Consider the following 21552-nt stretch of genomic DNA (forward strand, 5'->3'; position numbering starts at 1 on the left):
CCAGGATAGATCACATCATGTCCATAAATCTAGCCTTGTTAAATTAAAAAAAAAATTGAAATAATCCCAAGCATCTTTTCTGACCACAGTGCAGTAAGATTAGATGTCTATTACAGGGAAAACACACACACATACACACACACACACACACACACACACACAATTAAAAATTTCAACATATGGAGGCTAAACAACACACTTCTGAATAGCCAATAAATCACAGAAGAAATAAAAAAAAAATCAAAATCTGCATATAAATGAATAAAAATGAAAACACAACAACCCAAAACCTATGGGACACTATAAAAGCAGTGCTAAGGGGAAGGTTCATACCAATATAAACTTACCTCAAGAAACAAGAAAACAGTCAAATAAATAATCTAACTCTACACCTAAGACAACTATAAAAGGAAGAAATGAAGAATCCTAAGGTTAGTAGAAGAAAATAAATCTTAAAAATTAGGACAAAATAAATGCAAAAGAAACAGAGACTGTAGCAAGAACCAACAAAGCTAGAAGCTATTTCTTTGAGAAGATAAATAAAACGGACAAACTACTAGCCAGACTCATCAAGAAATAAAGGGAGAAGAATCAAATCAACAAAATTAGAAATGAAAATGGAAAAATCACAATAGACAACACAGAAATACAAAGAATCATAAGAGACTACTACAACAACTACAGGCCAATAAAATGGACAACTTGGAAGAAATGGACAAGTTCTTAGAAAAGTGTAACTTTCCAAAACTGAACCAGGAAGAAATAGAAAATCTTAACAGATCCTTCACAAGCACAGAAATCGAAACTGTAATCAGAAATCTTTCAGCAAACAAAAGCCCAGGATCAGACGGCTTCACAACTGAATTCTACCAAAATTTAGAGAAAAGCTAACACCTCTCTTACTCAAACTCTTCCAGAATATTGCAGAGGAAGGTAAACTTCCAAACTCATTTTATGAGGCAACCATCACCCTAATACCAAAACCAGACAAAGATGCTGCAAAAAAAGAAAACTGCAGGCCAATATCACTGATGAACATAGATGCAAAAATCCTTAACAAAATTCTAACAAACAGAATCCAACAACATATTAAAAAAATCATACACCATGACCAAGTGGGCTTTATCCCAGGGATGTAAGGATTCTTTAATATCTGCAAATCAATCAATGTAATATACCACATTAACAAATTGAAAGATAAAAACCATTTGATTATCTCAACAGATGCAGAGAAAGCCTTTGACAAAAATCAACATCCATTCATAGTGAAAACCCTCCAGAAAGCAGGAATAGAAGGAACATACCTGAACATAATAAAAGCTATATATGGCAAACTCACAGCAAACATTATCCTCAATGGTGAAAAATTGAAAGCATTTTCCCTAAAGTTAGGAAAAAGACAAGGGTGCCCACTCTCACCACTACTATTCAACATAGTTTTGGAAGTTTTGGTCACAGCAATCAGAGCAGAAAAAGAAATAAAAGGAATCCATATTGGAAAACAAGAAGTGAAACTCACTGTTTGCAGATGACATGATCCTCTACATAGAAAACCCTAAAGACTCCATCAGAAAATTACTAGAGCTAATCAATGAATATAGTAGAGTTGCAGGATATAAAATTAACACACAGAAATCCCTTGTATTCCTATACACTAACAATGAGAAAGCAGAAAGAGAAATTAAGGAAACAATTCCATTCACCATTGCAACGAAACAAATAAAATAGGAATTTATCTACCTAAAGAAACAAAAGACCTATATATAGAAAACTATAAAACACTGATGAAAGAAATCAAAGATGACACAAATAGATGGGGAAATATGCCATGTTCATGGATTGGAAGAATCAATATAGTGAAAATGAGTATACTATCCAAAGCAATCTATAGATACAATGCAATTCCTATCAAGCTACCAATGCTATTTTTCACAGAACTAGAACAAATAATTTCACAATTTGTATGGAAATACCAGAAACCTCAAATAGCCAAAGCAATCTTGAGAAAGAAGAATGGAACTGGAGGAACCAACCTGCCTGACTTCAGGCTATACTACAAAGCTACAATCATCAAGACAATATGGTACTGGCACAAAGACAGAAATATAGATCAATGGAACAAAATAGAAAGCCCAGAGATAAATCCACGAACCTATGGTCACCTTATCTTTGACAAAGGAGGCAAGACTGTACAATGGAAAACAGACACTCTCTTTAACAAGTGGTGCTGGGAAAACTGGTCAACCACTAGTAAAAGAATGAAACTAGAACACTTTCTAACACCATACACAAAAATAAACTCAAAATGGATTAAAGATCTAAATGTAAGACCAGAAACTATAAAATTCCTAGAGGAAAATATAGGTAAAACACTCTCCGACATAAATCACAGCAGGCTCCTCTATGACTCACCTCCCAGAGTAATGGGAATAAAAACAAAAATAAACAAATGGGACCTAGTTAAACTTAAAAGCTTTTTCACAAAGAAGGAAACTATAAGCAAAGTGAAATGACAGTCTTCAGAATGGGAGAAAAATAATAGCAAACAAAGCAACTGACAAAGAATTAATCTCAAAAATATACAAGCAACTTCTGCAGCTCAATTCTAGAAAAATTAACGACCCAATCAAAAAATGGGCCAAAGAATTAAACAGACATTTCTCCAAAGAAGACATACAGATGGCTAATAAACACATGAAAAGATACTGAACATCACTCATTATCAGAGACATGCAAATAAAAACCACAATGAGGTACCATTTCACGCTGGTCAGAATGACTGCTATCCAAAAATCTACAAACAATAAATGCTGGAGAGGCTGTTGAGAAAAGGGAACCCTCTTACATTGTCAGTGGGAATGCAAACTAACAGCCACTATGGAGAACAGTGTGGAGATTCTTTAAAAAACTGGAAATAGAACTGCCATATGACCCAGCAATCCCACTGTTGGGCATACAAACAGAGGAAACCAGAATTGAAAGAGACACGTGCACCCCAATGTTCATCACAGCACTGTTTATAATAGCCAGGACATGGAAGCAACCTAGATGTCCATCAGCAGACGAATGGATAAGAAAGCAGTGGTACATATACACAATGGAATATTACTCAGCCATTAAAAAGAACACATTTGAATCAGTTCTAATGAGATGGATGAAACTGGAGCCTCTTATACAGAGTGAAGTAAGTCAGAAAGAAAAAGTCCAATACAGTATACTAATGCATATATATGAAATTTAGAAAGATGGTAATGATAACCCTATATGCGAGACAGCAAAAGAGACACAGATATATAGAACAGTCTTTTAGACTCTGTGGGAGAAGGAGAAGGTGAGATGATCTGAGAGAATAGCATTGAAACATATATGTTATCAAATGTGAAATAGATTGCCAGTCTAGGTTCAGTTCACGAGACAGGATGCTCAGGGCTGGTGAACTGGGATGACCCAGAGGGATGGGATGGGGAAGGAGGTGGGAGGGGGGTTCAGGATGGGGAACACATGTACACCCATGGATGAATCATGTCAATGTATGGCAAAAACCACTATAATACTGTAAAGTAATTAGCTCCCAACTAAAATAAAAGAAAGAAATAAAACCTTCCATCATTCCTCCTGAGAACACAGGGGAAGATATTAGCAGGGCAGTATTGAATGATGAAGAGTCAGAAATTCCCCACAAAGAATAGACAAAATAAGCTTGCATTGTTTAAATGCTGGTAGCATCAGGAAATTTGCGAGTTGTTTTACATATTTTCCTTAATCCTAGCAACAACTTTTTGAATTATTTGTTTTCACACTCTGTGGATTAGAAAACTTAAAATAACAAATGTATGGCTAATAAAGTTATTACAGTGTTGTTAAATAAAATGAAAGAGGAAAATATTATATATTAGGTATATAAGAAGGAAAAAGCACTTTTTAGAAGTACAGATTGTTCTAGAGAACACAAAATTGAAATACACAAACTGTAAACTTATGACATAGTATTTTATATGTGTATATATATGTATATATATACACACACATTTGAATTATTTCAAAGTCATAAAGACTTTGATACATCAAGCCAAAATTCTTTTTCTTTCAGGGAGACATTCTGGTATTAGGCAAGCACATCCTCTCTCATGAAAATGTATTTTCAGGATTCTAGCAAATGAAAATATAACTAGGAAATAGAAGAAAAGCCATAAATGGAAAATTGGAGTTTATAATATTCAATTTTTAAAGGATAAAATTTTCTTTTCACATAATTCTATAAAGGCATGTTCAATTCTGAGACTTTCCATTAGCTTTATTTTATGCTGTATTTTTCCAATTCACAATTTTATCAAGGAAACTAAGATCAACAGGCAAAATGTTGGGCATAAAAATACCTTATTCCACTTGGAATAAAGTGGAAAGTAAAGCAAGAAAATAAGTACACAATCATGCAAACACAGGCACATATCAGAAACTAAATAATTAAAATAATATATATTTGTAGAAATTTACAATATCTACACACAGAACTGGTATTATTATGAACAGCATTCGCTCTATTGCTCAAGAGGATGCAGAAGACTGAGCAGAAAACAAACATGGTGAATCATGCAGAATGGACAGTTTGCTCAGTAGCTCACCTTTAACTTTATTCTTTGAAGCAGCCGCTGGTACCAAGGAAAGATTGCACAAGAAGAGAACAAACATATTAGTATATTAGATAGTCTCTAATAAGAAAAAGAGATTTGTTATCACTGTTAGTTAAAGTTTTAAATGATACATTTATGATTACATAATGAACACACTTCAGATGACTGGGACTTGTAACAAAGAAAATGACAATTGGCTATATTTTGTTAATATAGATTAACGTCTTTGGAAAAGAAAGAGTAAACTAGATAGGAGCCACAGATTGTGAGTAGCAACTGCAAGACACAGAATTCTTTTTAAGAACTGTGTATTTTTCTTTCTCTGTCCTCTTTAACTAAACTTTAGTTAATAATTCAATTACAATACCAATATAATTTCATGTTATTTAACAATTAAAATGCAATTCATAACATTTGGATAAAAAGCAAGGGCAGGCCATTTGCATTTATTCAATGCTTACTTAGTTGCCAAAGACTTTGCTATTTTTGGCTTCTCTGATAGTTCAGTTGGTAAAGAATCATGCCTGCAAAGCAGGAGACCTAGGTTCGATCCCTGGGTTAGGAAGATGCCCTGGAGAAGGGAAAGGCTATGTACTCCATTATTCTGGCCATGAGAATTTCATAGACTGTTTAGCCCATGGGTTCGCAAAGAGTCAGACACGACTGAGAGATTTTCACTTTCACTTTTGTTATTCTTACAAAAAAAATAACATATATACTTTGTGCATTTTGTTTCCAAAAACAAGATCATATTATATGTAATTCTTTACAGTCTGCTTTTTGCACATTTTCCAGGTTAACACACAGCGTTCTAATTCACTAATTTTAATAGTTGTATATTTTCCTATAAAGTGTATGAAATAAAGGGCTATTTCCCTGTTTATAGTAAATCAGGTTGTCTTTAGGTTTTTTGCTTGTTTTTACTGCTAATAACAACACTGCAAAACACAATCTGTGTCATATCCCTTATATACCATACTGGTGTTTTGCTTCCATTGGACAGATTCCCAAGTTATTTTCATATAAATATTTCTATTGAGTTAACCTCTGACAAAGAATACTTTAAATATTGCTGGTGGAGCTCTAGAAGAAGTTGGGATAAATATATGCAGCTATATTAAATTCTAAAATAAGAGGAAGACAGCAAAATGAAATAAACGAAAGTACAGAATCTAGTGATCCAAGTAACTGCTATGCTGGGGTGTTCTCAGACTTTTTAAACCACAAGCTTTGTCACTTAACTTTTCTTAATATTTGCTTTTCAATTAAATTGTGTTGTTTCTAAGATTACACAAAGCTGAAGGACTTATTGTTAGATTAAGAAAAAATATTATTTGACTAAATTTCAAAGAAAATATTTCAATATATCAGTATACTGAATTGTTCATGTGAAAAGAAATTTTATATCAAATTCAAATTAATCACAACATTTTTAGCACAAATTGAAGGTAAAATTGCCAAAAAACTTTAGAAATTTTTGAGGCAGCAGTACAAAATATGTTAATAGAAGCAACTAATCTTTCACAAAAAAAAAGCTTTTTGTTAAAAATTAGTGACATAAAAATAGAGAAGGCAATCTTTACATTTCTCAGTGGGACCAAGATGAATTATTTAAAGTTGTCAAACATTACATGAAAGCAGGTGGTTTTATTCTTAGATTATTGGTTAGATAACAAAATAAAAAGGAAAGAAAAACAAAAGCTCAATGTCTGTTTCTGTGTGTGTTCAGGCAGCTAATACTAGACTAGGCTGGTTAATATAATTGGAAAGAGGCCAGGCTACCAGGCTTGTTAGCCCAATTATAATTCTCTACATATTCAATAAAAGAAGCCAAGATGACAGCAAGACTGTTATAAATGTCATGTTCAATACTTGTAAGACTTTCCATTGTCAGCACAGTCCAATTATAAGTCAATTGTAACATGCACATTGCACACTACCCAAAAGTGCCTGAAAATTATTTAAAAAATACAATTTTTGTGGTTCACAGTTAAAATGAAAAGGAAGTAAAGGTACTTTGACCAGAGAAAATTTTAGATATAACATTAACATTTCTTCACCTTTATGATAAAGAGGCAAGTTGTAACTATAATATTACAGTTGTTCACACTTTTTTCCAGAGATGATTAGTTATAATATTAAATTTGTAACTGCTAATAATGATATTAGTAATGTGAAAATTTGTGTATGTAATTTTTGAAGAAAAATCATGTGATAATGATTGAAACATCAGAGCTGTTTACATATGGATGCTGAATAGTTAATGAATATTAGGCATTATATTGAGGTTTATCTTCAAAATCTCCAATACAGATGATCAAAAAGTAAAAATACAATTAATTGATTGTCACCAATTAATTATTTCATTGAATTAATCAACTGTCTATTTGAAATATATCACTAATAATTCTGCAGAGAATTGGTGAATCTAAAACAGTGATTCTCAAAATGAAGCATAGGAGCTAGAAGTAGGGCAATGGGCATTCTCAGACGAGATTGGATGAAATTTACTTACCTCAAAATTCGTATGACCTAGTCAAATGTCCCCTATTCTTTAATTTCTACTCTCATTTTAAAACTAATGTCATAACAAAACGGTCATATGTTTGTTAGTGTTTGCAATGTCTGAATAATATATAACATACTAGATTAGTAGCTACCTTTAGAAGTGTTTTACAAAAGGTTTCTTAGCAATAAAACATTTAGTAAATAGCAAATATATTACTGGAATTTATTCACAGAAAGAACACTAAAATATTATGGATCTTTTTATTTTAGTATTATGTAGTCTTTAAAAAATACTTTAGTATTTTAACCCAGTGTTTGTTTGTTTTTTTCTTTTATTCTTCCTTCCATAAACAGATTTGTAGTTAGGGAATTGCTGTTTCTTAATAGAGATGCAATAAACTTGGCAAGTACTTTGACTTTCCAAGGAGACAGAGGTTCTTGACATCTGTAACTTCATACTCAGATACGTTATGTTTTTCCCTGCCCAAGATTTAATCTATAATTAGACAAAACAAAACAGAATCCCATTGCCATTAAAAGACACTACACAGTATAATTTTTAAAATAAGAGAGTTCCTCTTAGAGACATATGAGCAAACTACAAAAATAAGAGACAATATATTGCATTACTTCCAAGTGAAAACTAAGAGATCCAAAATATTACAAAACTGGGAAGCAGAGATGTGACTTTTTCTAGGTCACAAACCTATTTGGTAGTAAAAGTACAACCAAAACAGTATGCTGAGCATGTATATTTTAAAATCCGCTGTGTGTATGTGCATGTGCTCAGTGTGTCTGACTCTGCCACCCTATGGACTGCAGCCCACCAGACTCCTCTGTCCTTGGAATTTCCCCTGCAAAAATACTGGAGCAGGTTGCCATTTCTTTCTCCAGGGGATCTGTCTGACCCTGGGACTGAACCCACATCCGCATCTTTTGCATTGGCAGGCAGATTCCTTATCAACTAAGCCACTGGGGAAGCCCCCAAATCCACTATATCAAAATGCAATCATTAGGTATAGTATAGCAATGTAATGTTAACCAATATCAGGTGAGTTTTATTCCTTTTTACAAAGAAAGAACTCACACTGATTTTAAAAGTACTATACTGATTTATCAGACACTTACCACCTTATTATAGTCCTTTCAAGATATAGAAATTAAAATAATTGCATTTCAGAGCTAGATAACCACCCACATCTCTCCCTTCTTCACTAACTATCCAGAACAAAGTTAAACACATTTTTATACTAATCACTTGAGATTTATTTAAAATAACATTGTTCTTAGCTATCAACTAACATCATATAAACATGGGAATTTTCTTCTAAGACTCATTAGAATCTGAAAACTTGAAAAACTGTGACTTTATCTAATCGCTGTCACAAGTTTTTCTTTCTTAATAACCACACAAATTTGACAGTGGAAAAATGTGTAAAAATGATGCTTGAGAAAGAAACATTTGCTGAAAGAGATATACTCAAGAGTAATCAAGTATTTAATGAGTGGAAACTTCTCCTCACACTACTATCACCGTCAGTAGACAAAGAGGAAATAACAGAACTCAAAAACCACCATTTTACAATCTTTAAAAAGTTTGTATATGTAAGCTTTAGGCAGATATGTAGTAATACATAAAGTTAACATCATTAAAATGGAGACTATCAGACTCTTGGAAGTACACAATATAATTTAAGAAATATTTTTTGCAATATAACCAAATCTGGATACAATTGTGCCTCTACATAGAACTTCCAAAATCCAGTGCACACAAGGAACAAAAAATGCATTAAGTCAATGCACTTAGTCTAACCTTGAATGTGGAAATCAAGTGGAAGATATTTTAATACTTGTTCCTTTAGCAAATAGATATTAGGGATAAAAATACCAGTTTAAGGGGCAACTTGAGAGACAAATCAAACAAATGACATGTACAGATTACTTTGGATCCCTATTTGAACACTTGATAGTTTACAGTATTTAAGAATTGTTGTTAATACTTAAGTGCAACCAGTTAAGTCGCTCAGTCATGTCCGTCTCTTTGCGACCCCATCGACTGCAGCAGCCAGGCCTCCCTGTCCATCACAAACTCCCGGAGCTTACTCAAACTCATGTCCATCTTGTCGGTGATGCCATCCAACCATCTCACCCTCTGTCATCCCTTTCTCCTCCTGCCTTCAATCTTTCCCAGCATCAGGATCTTTTCCAATAAGTCAGTTCTTTGCATCAGGTGGCCAAAGTATTGGAGTTTCAGCTTAGCATCAATCCTTCTAACAAATATTCAGGACTGATTTCCTTTAGGGTTTACTGGTTGGATCTCCTTGTGGTCCAAGGGACTCTCAAGAGTCTTCAACACCACAGTTCAAAAGCATCAATTCTTTGGCACTCAGCTTTCTTTATAGTCCAACTCTCACATCCATACATGACTAATAGAAAAACCATAGCTCTGACTAGATAGACTTTTGTTGGCAATGTCTCTGCTTTTTAATACACTGTCTAGGTTGGTCATAGCTTTTCTTTTTCTGAAAGTTGAGTTTTAAGTCAACTTTTTCACTCTCCCCTTTCTCTTTCATCAAGTGAAATTTCATTAAGTGAAAATTTTAATGACTTATTATAACTTTATTTTTAAGTGATTACCTTTACACAAAACTAAATATGAAAATAGATCAGTTGTTGAGATTCCTTTCAAAATAATCTTGAAATGCATAATGTTGATGATGTTTTCTATTTTTGTGGATGATTGAAACTTCTGATAGTAAAGTAATTATAAAATTTTACTTTATTTCTTGACATCAATGTTGTTATAATATGATTACATGCAATAGTGTATATAAAATAGACAGTACTGGTTATATATTGGTATTTGTATTGAATGAGATAATTTCATCATGTAAGTAAAATATTACTGGTATGTGCAAGGCAAACATGCACAATCACAATAATTTTGGTTTATGAGACATTTCTCCAAAATGTGGGACACAGTAATTTCCTCTGTGAAATAACCACTTTGCTTCTACAGAAATGAAGCAGAAGCTTATTTTAAGCTTCTAACTATGATATTCATATGTATTTTGAGAATTAAGTGATCTATATAATTATTTCTTTTCCATGCTTCCTCAGCCTATAATGATGAATTAATTATATGTATCAAAATAACTCATTTTGTATTAAGATTCTTTATCCACTGTTTTATATGATTCTACCACTGATAGTTTACATACTAAATATTTATACTACTTTATCCTATATTTATTTATTTTGCCGTCAAGAATCTCTTTAAATATCATGACTCACTACCAATTTATAAATTTATTTTTCTTTTGCTATATTCCATACTGCCCAGAGGCTTATGACTTTTACCTTGATAAATATAGGAAGAGGATTTCAAGACTTTGTAAATAAAAAAAATAAATAAAATTGGACTCAAACTCATGCCTCTAGAAGATACTAAAAAATAACTTCAAACTCTTAGATGTATCAGTCATATATTATTATGAAAGCTTTGAGGCAGTACCAGAATAAAAGGTTCTCAATAAATAAAGTACATGGGCATCCTTTGAAGTTATATTTTATGTCTGTTACTAAACCAGGAAGCTATCTTATAAATATTCTAAATCTATAACTGGAATAAAATATAGCACTGAGGATTAGTCTTCTATTATCCCCCAAATCCTTAGAGGCTGCTTTTAATGGGTAAATTTAGGATACATACCTTAGATTGTTGCTAAGTGCATGAAAACTATTAGATTTGAGACATGTTTTATAAACAGATACTTAGAAAACTAAATTCTAACATCAGTGAGATTGGTCAAATTTCCTATTTTCTAGATGTTGTAATTATATTTTCAGTTGTTTTTCTATTAATTACTGTATTAATTAGAGATTTTCTGCTCAATAATACATTTAAAAATATATTTTACTTTACTAGATTAAACATATTTTTTGGGCTTCAAAAGCACTGCAGATGGTGACTGCAGCCATGAAATTAAAAGGTGCTTGCTCCTTGGAAGAAAAGTTATGACCAACCTAGATAGCATATTAAAAAGCAGAGACTACTTTGCCAACAAAGGTCTATCTAGTCAAAGCTATGGTTTTTCTAGTAGTCATATATGGATGTGAGAGTTGGACTATAAAGAAAGCTGAGCTCTGAAAAATTAATGATTTTGAACTGCGGTGTTGGAGAAGACTCTTGAGAACCTCTTGGACTGCAAGGAGACCCAACCTGTCCATCCTAAAGGGAATCAGTCTGAATATTCATTGGAAGGACTTATGCTGAAGCTGAATCTCCAATACTTGGCTACCTGATGTGAAGAACTGACTCATTGGAAAAGACCCTGATGCTGGGAAAGATTGAAGGTGGGAGAAAGGGATGACAGAGGGTGAGATGGTTGGATGGCATCACCCATTCAAAGGACACAACTTTGAGTCAACTCTGAGAGTTGGTGATGGACAGAGAGGCCTGGCATGCTGCGGTACATGGGGTCACAAAGAGTCAGACATGACTGAGTGACTGAACTGAACTGAAGTAAATGACACTTTTTTATCCATAAATAGTAATGGTAAAATAGTAAAGCAACTGTATATGAATGTTGAATACTTTTGGAGCCATCAAAGTTCTCCAATTCTCATGTAGAACCAATAAGAGTATGGCATCTACCAATGAGAGTTCACATTCCAAGACAGACAGTGACATGAGGAAAATAATAGGACACAAACATTCTCTCCATGTGTGTTTGTGTTTATGTGTGTATGTGTGTATGTTTGCATGTGTGTGCACTCATTTGTGTCCAACTGTTTGTAGCCCCAGGGACTATAGCCTGCCATGCTTCTCTGTCTATGGAATTTTCCAAGCAAGAATACTAGAGCAGGTTGCCATCTCCTTCTCCAGGGGATCTTCCTGGCCCAAGGATCAGACTTGTGCCTCTGTGTCTACTGTACTGGCAGGCAGGCTCTTTACTAGCTGAGCCACCATGGAAGGCCTGTCTGTATGTGTGTGTGTGTGTGTGTGTGTGTGTGTGTGTGTGTACATAAAATACAATATTATGTAATCACTTTGTATAATCCTATACATATATAGCAGTTTACTCAGTTCATATTATATTATTGATATCTATTACTTTTTATTTAGAAAAATAACTGGACTCGGTGCTAGTGTTGAGAACAGTTTTCAATCAGAGAACCAGAGTAGCATCCAAGAAAACACATTTATTGACTGATAGCAGATTTGCAATCATTATAATAGATGACTGGGATTCACTGATGTAAGGGAGATAATTTATACCACTTGGAATTTACATGGACCTCAAGAGTTTACAGCTTGGATTTCAAGGGAGTAGTGACAGGAAATGGGTCAAGGGGTGGAAACAGAAAAAAAAAAAAATTGACAGAAATAATCAGATGTTTTCATGAGACATTTTTGAGAAGGTATATAAATACAGAAGGATGTGAAACTCAGCAATATGTACTGATTTAGCCTATAGCATTCAAGAAAATAGTCATGAAGTAAACATGAACTCAATGTACCCTAACTCCTAATTTCTAGATAGTGGGTTAATTCTGGAAAAGCTGTGAAAATAGAGAACATGATTAGCAATAATTTAAGAGAATCTATCTAATCAGCCTTAGCGTAAGGGCAGGTAACTTGTTCAGTTTCCAAGGGATCCAAGGACAATCATTTCAGTGGGCTGGCCAAGTCAAACTTCTCCATGCATAATCATTTGAGCAAGAAATACTTGGTTTTAACCTCTGGTGAATCATCCCAGTAAGGAGCTCAAGCAAGGTGAAAGGTGACCTCCAGAATGTTGTGCATCAGATGTTGTTGCTTCCATGATCTCATCTTGACTCATACTTCAGAAAGAAGCATGATTCCCTAAAATTAAATCATCCACACTACAATAGCTCAGACCCAGAACACATACACTGAACATACATTCTTATTACATTTTAAGGCATACTGATTTAAGAAGCACTTAGAAGTCTATTATTTATTGTACATCACTTCTATAACCAAGGACTGGGAATGTGACCATTTAGAAACATCAGTTTCAAATTCTTCAGATAGGATCTCTTGTAGTTTTTACTATAATATTATACAATTAAGGTCTTCAGACACATAGATGCTATTTTACTTACAGTCATAATGAGTGACAAAATAACTTCATTATTGATTGAACAATAAATAGGTGGTACTGATATGTTGATAAACAAGTACTGGTATGTCGATATTTTGTTCCAGTGTGTTTTATGGAGAGGGCCTCCCAGGTGATGCTAGTGGTAAAGAACCCACCTCCAATGCAGGCGATGAAAGAGATTCAGGTTGGATTCCTTGGTTTGGGAAAATCCCCTGGACAAAGGCATGGCAACCTACTCTAGTATTGTTGCCTGGAGAATACTGTCTACTGACAGTACTGACAGAAGAGCCAGGTGGGCAACAGCATAATGTCGCAAAGAATTGGACAGGATTGAGGCGGTTTGGCACACACCCACGCATGTTTTACAGAGAATATCACTGGTAACTTCTCTTCCTATGTTTCTCTGCTTTTGCCTTTTATGTAACACTCTTACTTTATATTGATATAGTAAGTCTTTTCTGCATAATTTATTTTGCATGAAAATTCATTAGGTGCTATTACTCTCTTGGTCAATAGATGGGTCAATAGATACTATCATTCTACTTTGATATACTAATGCTAATTATAACATGAACTTTAGAGTAAGGACTGTGGTTCAAAAGATACAGTTAACATTTGATTTAATGCATAATAAACAATGTTGAGCAGTTAAGGATCTTCTCTGACCACATCTTATTTGAAATTCACCAGAATAAAACCGATACAGGTAACATTCCTCAGAGATATGATGAGGGTCTCAAAACTCTATTTTAAGACACACAGAGAATGGAAACAAAATATACCACAAATCCAGACCACTTCAGGAATTTGAGATACTTTCAAAAGTGTATTTTAAAATTTACTTTAAAATTATTATGTAAACAAATTAAAAAAAAAAACCCTCAATATGTCCAGATTTCTGTGTCAAATATAGTCTTAATATACATGAATATTAATTGCAAAAAAAGACTGATATCATCTGAATTATACATACTTCCACCTGACAAATACTCTCTGAATGGAGTATTATATTGATAATTATTTCAGTATTTGGAGGAAAAAAAAATCTTCTAAACATAGTTTGTCTCAGTTGGGAAAATGCTGATAGGTAGTAATAATTGGCTCATATGGAGATAAAATGGAAAAATGTTCTTAGGAGTTCAGTTTCAGAAAATCTATTTCATGTATTTTGCACGATCTTCTCCACATCAGTTTTGGATAAACTTTATACTTAACTCTGACCAAAAGAATATCTTGGGACAAAGTTAGTTCTAACAGTATTATTAAAATGTCATAGCAAAATGGCAGAGGGGGTTACATAGAAATTAAAACCCTGTAATTACAAAATACATTATTACAACATACTAATCTAGCTACTTTGTATTTCACATACAGAAGCAAGTGTTAGTTGCTCGGTCGTGTCCAACTCTTTGCGACCCCAGGGGCTGTATCCATCCAGGCTCCTCTGTCCATGGAATTCTCCAGGAAAGCATACTGGAGTGGGTTGACATTCTTTCTCCAAAAGTGAAGGTGAAAGTCGCTCAGTCATGTCCAAATCTTTGCAACCCCACGGACTATACGGTCCATGGAATTCTCCAGGCCAGAATACTGGAATTGGTAGCCTTTCCCTTCTCCAGGGGATCTTCCCAACCCAGCAATCAAACCCAGGTCTCCTGCATCGCAGGCAAATTGTTTAACAACTGAGCCGTGATAGATAGAAGCAAATCAGGTTACAAATACCTTAGAATGTCATGAATAGTCATGCTTAGTGTAGTGCAAAATGCTAGGAGAAAGACTAGATAAAAAAGCTTAGAAATGCAAAGCAGTGATCTAGATTTCAATATCCACTTAAGAAAACTGTTCTTTACTTTATACTTTGATTCAGGTAGTCTGGGGCTTCCCAAGTGGATCAGATGGGAAAGAATCGGCCTGCCGTGCAGAAGACCCAAGTTCAATCCCTGGGTTTGGAAGACCCTCTGGAGAAGGGAATGGTTACCCACTCTAGAATTCTTGCCTGGAGAAGTCAGTCCATAGGGTTGCAAAGAGTCAGACATGACTGAGCGATTAACACTTTCACACTTTCAGGCAGTTTAAAATTACTGTCTTTTGAAATGAGCCCTTTCCCTGAAAAGAAGAACAAAACACATTTTGATGAAGACAAGTACACAGAAATATGTTGTGAATCCTCCTTTTCCTGGTGCCTACCTCAGATTGCTACTAAGAATAAGTGGGTAGATTATGTCAAACTGTGCTACAGATAGGTTAGCTGCTAGTTTGGAATTGTAAGATAATGCTCAGTTGGTGGATAATATGCTCATCTTACATATCAAATATTATTAGTTATAAAGTTTTAAACATATGTCTGTAAGATAATCATAATATTAAACAGTTTATATTTAATAAGATACTAAATAGTTAAAAGATATCACAGCTATTAACAGTTTTTTTTTTTTTTTTTTTAAAGCTGGTACATTTTACTTCAAAGTCTATAATAGTCACATTCACAATGAAAAAGTGATAATTTTAACACTGACATGTTATGTGATCTCCTTGAATGACAGATATATTCAAACACACCAACTGGGGTTTAAAATGTAAATTAGGAAAAATAAGAAACCTACAACAATAACTTCATTAAATCAAATTGAAAATGAGTTCTTAAAATAAGAAAACTTTCTTTATATACAATATTTTATCCTAAATTTTGCAGAGTTGATATTAGCACATCTCCCAGTTATAAAAGTAATTTAATTTTTTTTTTTAAGTTTCCATATCTACAACCCAAAGAAACTCTGAGGTCAGACCCTGTTAATTCCTAATTGTAGACATGGAAATGAAGGTCTGAGAAACAGTACAAGATTTTCTCAGAACTAATTATCTATTTGGAGGGGAATCTAGAAGGTTCTGAATCTTCCAATTCCCAGTACAGGGGCTTTCCCCTCACATCATATATCCTGACTTTTAGTACCCATGTATTGATTTTTCTTATCTATAGAACAATAATCCATCTGCCCAGGAAAGAAATATTCCTGTCATGATGCTATTTTCATAATTTCACATACAGTTTTATATATACACATTAATAAAAATGTTGAACAGTACCAACAGTTTATAGGGAAATACATTTTAAGGAGAAAATAAAATCAGTTCGCAGGATTTTAAAATAGTCAAACTGTAAGTAAATTAATTCAGGTTGTTTGCATTTGAATCCACTCCTGTTAAGCCTAAAATTCCACCTGGGATGATTTCAGAGAAGCAGAGAATCTCAGAGATAGATGATACCTTTAAAGATTATGTGGTCTAACCTCCTTTGCAGCATTGATGATCAAATACTCTGCACTCTGAATAGAGGGGAAGAGACATTTATTCAACAGTATAAACTGAAACTGTTCATTAATTTTAAAACTCTAAAGCATTACTTAAAAATTGAAATGAGAAAATTACAACTGAGCCTTTCAACTCACTCTCTGAAAACTAGGTCTAAACATGAACTCCCTGTGCCAGCTGAAAGCCAACAGAAGATCCCTAAATAAGATGCTTTTCTAAAAACATAACCTATATTAAACTTCTCTCATTATTTCAAATATAAAAATAATTTTGAAGTTATAGTCCTTTATACAAACTGGTAGCAATATAAGACACATCTGTTGTTCCATTTAGGAGATACAGTGTGAGGGTAATTCAAGATAATCTAACATCCACTTATTGAGCATGCCCTATAAATTACAGGGATGCTATTGCTCCGAAACAAATAATGTGATTAATACAAGATTCTCATCCTCAGGGAAACAAATATATAAAGAAACAAATATGTAAACAAGTCATTGAAAGGAATGTAAGTATAAAACTACTAGTAGTTGATTTAGTATAAAACTACTAATAGTGGATTAAGTTTTAGAACAATCAGCTACAGAAAGCTGGTTGGAAATCTAAAAAAAGAGGAGAGAGGATTTTCCAGGCAGCTACATCCATGCAAAGGTATTAAGGAAAAGACAATCATGGTGTTAGCAGAAGGAAGGTTTTTAGCTTGCTTTACTACAAAGCAGGAGTGGAAACGGTGTTCTGTTCATTGCCCCACTCACATCTACACATCATCTATGTGAACTGCTCCATATTACGCTAAGCCATTTTTTTCTTCCAATAGACCCAGTGGTGGATGGAGTTGGGAAGGAAGGGTTGGGCATTGGATTCCATTTCTAAGAGATGAGCTTGGCTTGAGTACTCAGGTAACACACTTCGCAGGCTCTAGAACACTTAATGTTTAAAGGCAGTGTTCATATGCACGCAGACAGTTACAGCTTACATTGACACTGGCAATACCACTGTGACCACTCCTCCTTAAAGCCTCATAAAACCTCCTCTTCAAAGAGATTTATGAATAATGTGAACTGAATAATTCATGGGGTTGCAGATGCTAGTCCAAATAGCCTTTTCTTTTTCAAGGTTTCAGTTTGTAGAACTGTGATCAAAAGCCTTCATCAGTCATGATAGTCACATTTGTCCTCACTCCAAACAAACCGTATTTGCATGTGAATGTTTTTCATTGAAATGAGATATATGATATGCCAGCCAAGGCCCAACTAAAAGGCGTTTTATGCCATTTAAATTCAGTCAAATTAAAGGCCGAATGCAACCTAAAAGGTCTACTCTCAGAACAGTAATTTGACATATCACAAATAAGAACCATTTTTCGTTATCGTAAGTTCAGCCGTTGTCAGAAAATTGTACACAGCCATATTAACATAGTGCTGTCTCTTAAGGAGAAATAAACTGTAAGGGAAACCTTGTGTGCAAAGCAACAAAACACTCAAAGGGTGAAATATAGTGTCACTGGTTCAAATTTTGCATTTTTCACTGCTATTTATAGAAGAGGCTAGAAAACATTTCAACCTGCTTGAATGCCAAGAGATATTGCCAAAATTAATTTTTTATTTAAAATTTAAACAAAAATTATTTTTAGGAACAAGTGATTACACCGCCAATTAGTTTAGGACAAGTGGCTTTAATTAATCAACTTAGTCTTAGACAGTGAAAACTGGAAGCACTGGCAAAGTTATAAACTAAAATGCCAACATTAAGTGAAAAATATCAAATGTTTGGAAACATAACGCTTTTTTTTAAAGATCATGGTAATGTGAGGAGCTAAATTTTTACTACATATTATGAACAAATGTTATGAAAAATTTTCTAGTTCTGACCGATATAAAATATCACTGAGTTAAACTTATTGAGAAATTTTTACATGAAAATTGATAACTGCATTAGGCATTAGAATCCAAAGCTAGAGAGAGGTGTTGCAAAACAAACAAAAAGACTGTCCCATAAAATAAGCTGTTGCACACAAGTGACCTTATTTATTGATTATTTTTTAATTAATCCACTAGCAAACTGTGTGTCTTTTGGGCAAGTCAATCTATAATATTCAGTATTCTCCTGTCATTTCTATAACCTCAACAACATCAAAAAAAATATTATAGGATTGTATTTTCACATTTAACTATCTTCATGATGATTATAAAAGGCTATATATACATATATGTGTGTGTATATATATATATATATATATATATATATATATATATATATACACATATACATTCTTCCTATGTACTAAGGAGATTTGAGATGCTTATAGTACAGGAAATATATGACATTTCAAGAAATACATGAAAAAGTCTCTGGACATCAGATGTCTCTGTGTGTATTCAGTCTCTCAATCATGTCTGACTCTTTGTGACCCCACGGATTGTAGCCCGCCAGGCTCCTCTGTCCATGGGATTTCCCAGGCAAGAATATTGGAGTGGGTTGTCTCTTTCTCCAGGGAATCTTCTTGACACAGGGATCAAATCCACATCTCAAGTAACACCACCCAAATTCCATTCACAGGCTTAGAATCAAATTTCTGAAATTCTAAAGGCAGAAAAATAACTATAACTATCTTATACCCCCTACCAGCAAGTGATAGGAAGCCTAAATTTGCAAGCAACTATTTTCCAAAGTCCTTTTTTGTAAAACAGAAAAGCTTTCAAAAAACCTTTCACATCCAGCTATTATGGTACTCATGATACTGTCCACAGGGGTGGAGAGCATAGGAAAGTTAGAGGAAAATCCAGATTACAAATATTTTAACTCTAATTCTTTTCAAGTACATGCTGTTAGATTAATATAAATGTGAAAAAAAAAATTCTTTAAAAGATATTTTATATTTTTTTTTTTTGCTTGATAAAAATTGTGGGAAAGTATAGGGGTTTACATATCTCCAGGAGATAAAATTGAAGTATTTTTATATGACTACATAACATTAAATTAATCTATACAATATCAAAATGTGACTTCCTGTTTTCCAGTTATACTAAGTTTTTGGTGTGGATGTTATTCTTCAGCTTAAGAAAAGGCAAATAAGAAAGTCATTAAAAAAACACATACATACATACACATAATATGGATAATGACATTCACCTTTATGGAAATTTCCTAATAATATCAACTTATTTTTCAATGCTTATTTCACAGTATAACTATACAAAAACATAGGCTTCCAAGGAAGTTAACTTTTGGTGATCAAAGAAAATAACAGTGATATATAAAATCTAAAATCCTTAATTTAAAACATCAACTCCAAACATTAACTATAGAGAATGAGGAATTCCACAATTTATTTGAAAATTTTGCTATTTCATTTTGTCATTTTAGGGATTGATAGGTGGCAGGGGATCATAATTAAATATTTATAAAGCATATAAAATATCAAGTAAACCTGCAAAGTATATAGAATATAAAATACACCTGTGCTTGCATAAGTATATATTCAAATATATATATACATAAATGAATATCCACTAGAATGTATTGGTTATGAAAGTTATCTAGACAATTTATTCTTGGTTCTCATTTAACAAATAATACACTAATTTTAATAGGTTTCAGGTTTTTGTCATGAAAATTAAAGAGATATAAGCAGTGTTTTATGATGACCTAGATTTTCTTCTCTTCCTATACCAACTTGTGAATTGCTTATTCAGGTATTGAGCAATATATACACTTTTTTTCATATTTCAGTAATAGATGTCATCAATTCTGAAGCAGATGCAGTCATATGTACATAATTCACAAAAAGAGCCAACTCAAGGAAAATATGTAATATGCTAGGGAAATTAGGACAATTTTGATGCAAAGGTATTGACTTTATAGAAAAACAACAAGGAATGGCTTGTGGCAGAAAAACACACCGTATCAGTGGGAATGTGTATGCTAATGAGAGGAACCAAAGGATGGGGATATAGCAGCATATTTTGCAAGCAGACACTGATGAGGGCAGATGTAGAAAAATGATTATCAACTTTAGACCCCTAGAGCAACATGAATAAAATCACATCCTTGTGTTCTGGGAAATAAAACAGGCAACTTGGATAGGAATAAAGAGAGGCTTTAATTATCTAAAAGTAAATTGGGAGCAACCCATGATAATACTGAAGTGGGGTTATTATAGAACACAATGTAGAGTTAATTCAGAAATCAGTTTGTTCAAAAACATCAACAGCTGGGTTTAATAATAGACACAATGAATCAGAAATGAATAAAACCTTGAGATGGAAGATTATCTGAGCAACTCTAATCATATTATTAGATTTACTAAGGAAAATAAAAAGACAAAGAATCTATGAAAGGGATTTATTTGTGTGAGTATAGTTTTAAGCAACATTTTATAAGAGATTAATCTGAGGTCATGCAAACAGTATACATATTTCACAAACACTTTTTCTAAATCATATGCCATGATGAGCAAATTATATGAATGAGAAGGGCTTCACCATAAATAATCAAAGATAAAATGTGAGGGGAATATGAAACTGTAGAACACATTTTTCAAGGTTAAATTAGACTCCAATGAACTTTTCTTCTTTTAGGCCTTTTGAATGTGAGGACTGGGGGTCAAATACCGAATTTCTGACTGTTAACAAATATTCAATGAGCCAAGCTCACAAGTGGCATGAATTTCTATGGAACAAGGTATAGTTAAATGTCTCACCCATGTGAGAACACGTGATGAAGCCCCCAAAGAGCTTATGATCACCAGTTGACTCCTTCTATAAGTAGACAAATCAAGGAATCATCATGAAAGAAATGGAAATGCAGAAATATGTTTCTTCCAGGTGATCAATTTTCTATTAAAATTGCCTACACAATGTCTTTTATCATGTTCATGTGACATCTACTCTCTAGAAGCAGTCAACACCCAGTCCAAAGCACCAGCTTCATCACTTACGCACGTGAACTTGAACATAGTACACCGCCTATCTGTG

At 33.5% G+C, this 21552-nt stretch overlaps 1 protein-coding gene across 3 annotated transcripts in view; it reads right to left on the reverse strand.

Annotated features, from left to right (window-relative positions):
- Positions 1 to 21552, reverse strand: part of CADM2 (cell adhesion molecule 2) — a 1205421-nt gene that overhangs the window by 367240 nt on the left and 816629 nt on the right. For 2 of the 3 annotated variants that reach the window (XM_070455053.1, XM_070455055.1), the window contains exon 2: positions 4623 to 4649. The exons of the other annotated variant lie outside the window; for it this stretch is intronic. In XM_070455053.1, the coding sequence (XP_070311154.1) occupies positions 4623 to 4649 (27 nt within the window). The remainder of the gene's footprint in view (positions 1 to 4622; positions 4650 to 21552) is intronic. 3 annotated transcript variants of the gene reach the window in all.

The sequence above is a fragment of the Odocoileus virginianus genome, chromosome 25 (assembly GCF_023699985.2).
Source record: "Odocoileus virginianus isolate 20LAN1187 ecotype Illinois chromosome 25, Ovbor_1.2, whole genome shotgun sequence".
In the NCBI taxonomy this organism is placed as follows: domain Eukaryota; kingdom Metazoa; phylum Chordata; class Mammalia; order Artiodactyla; family Cervidae; genus Odocoileus; species Odocoileus virginianus.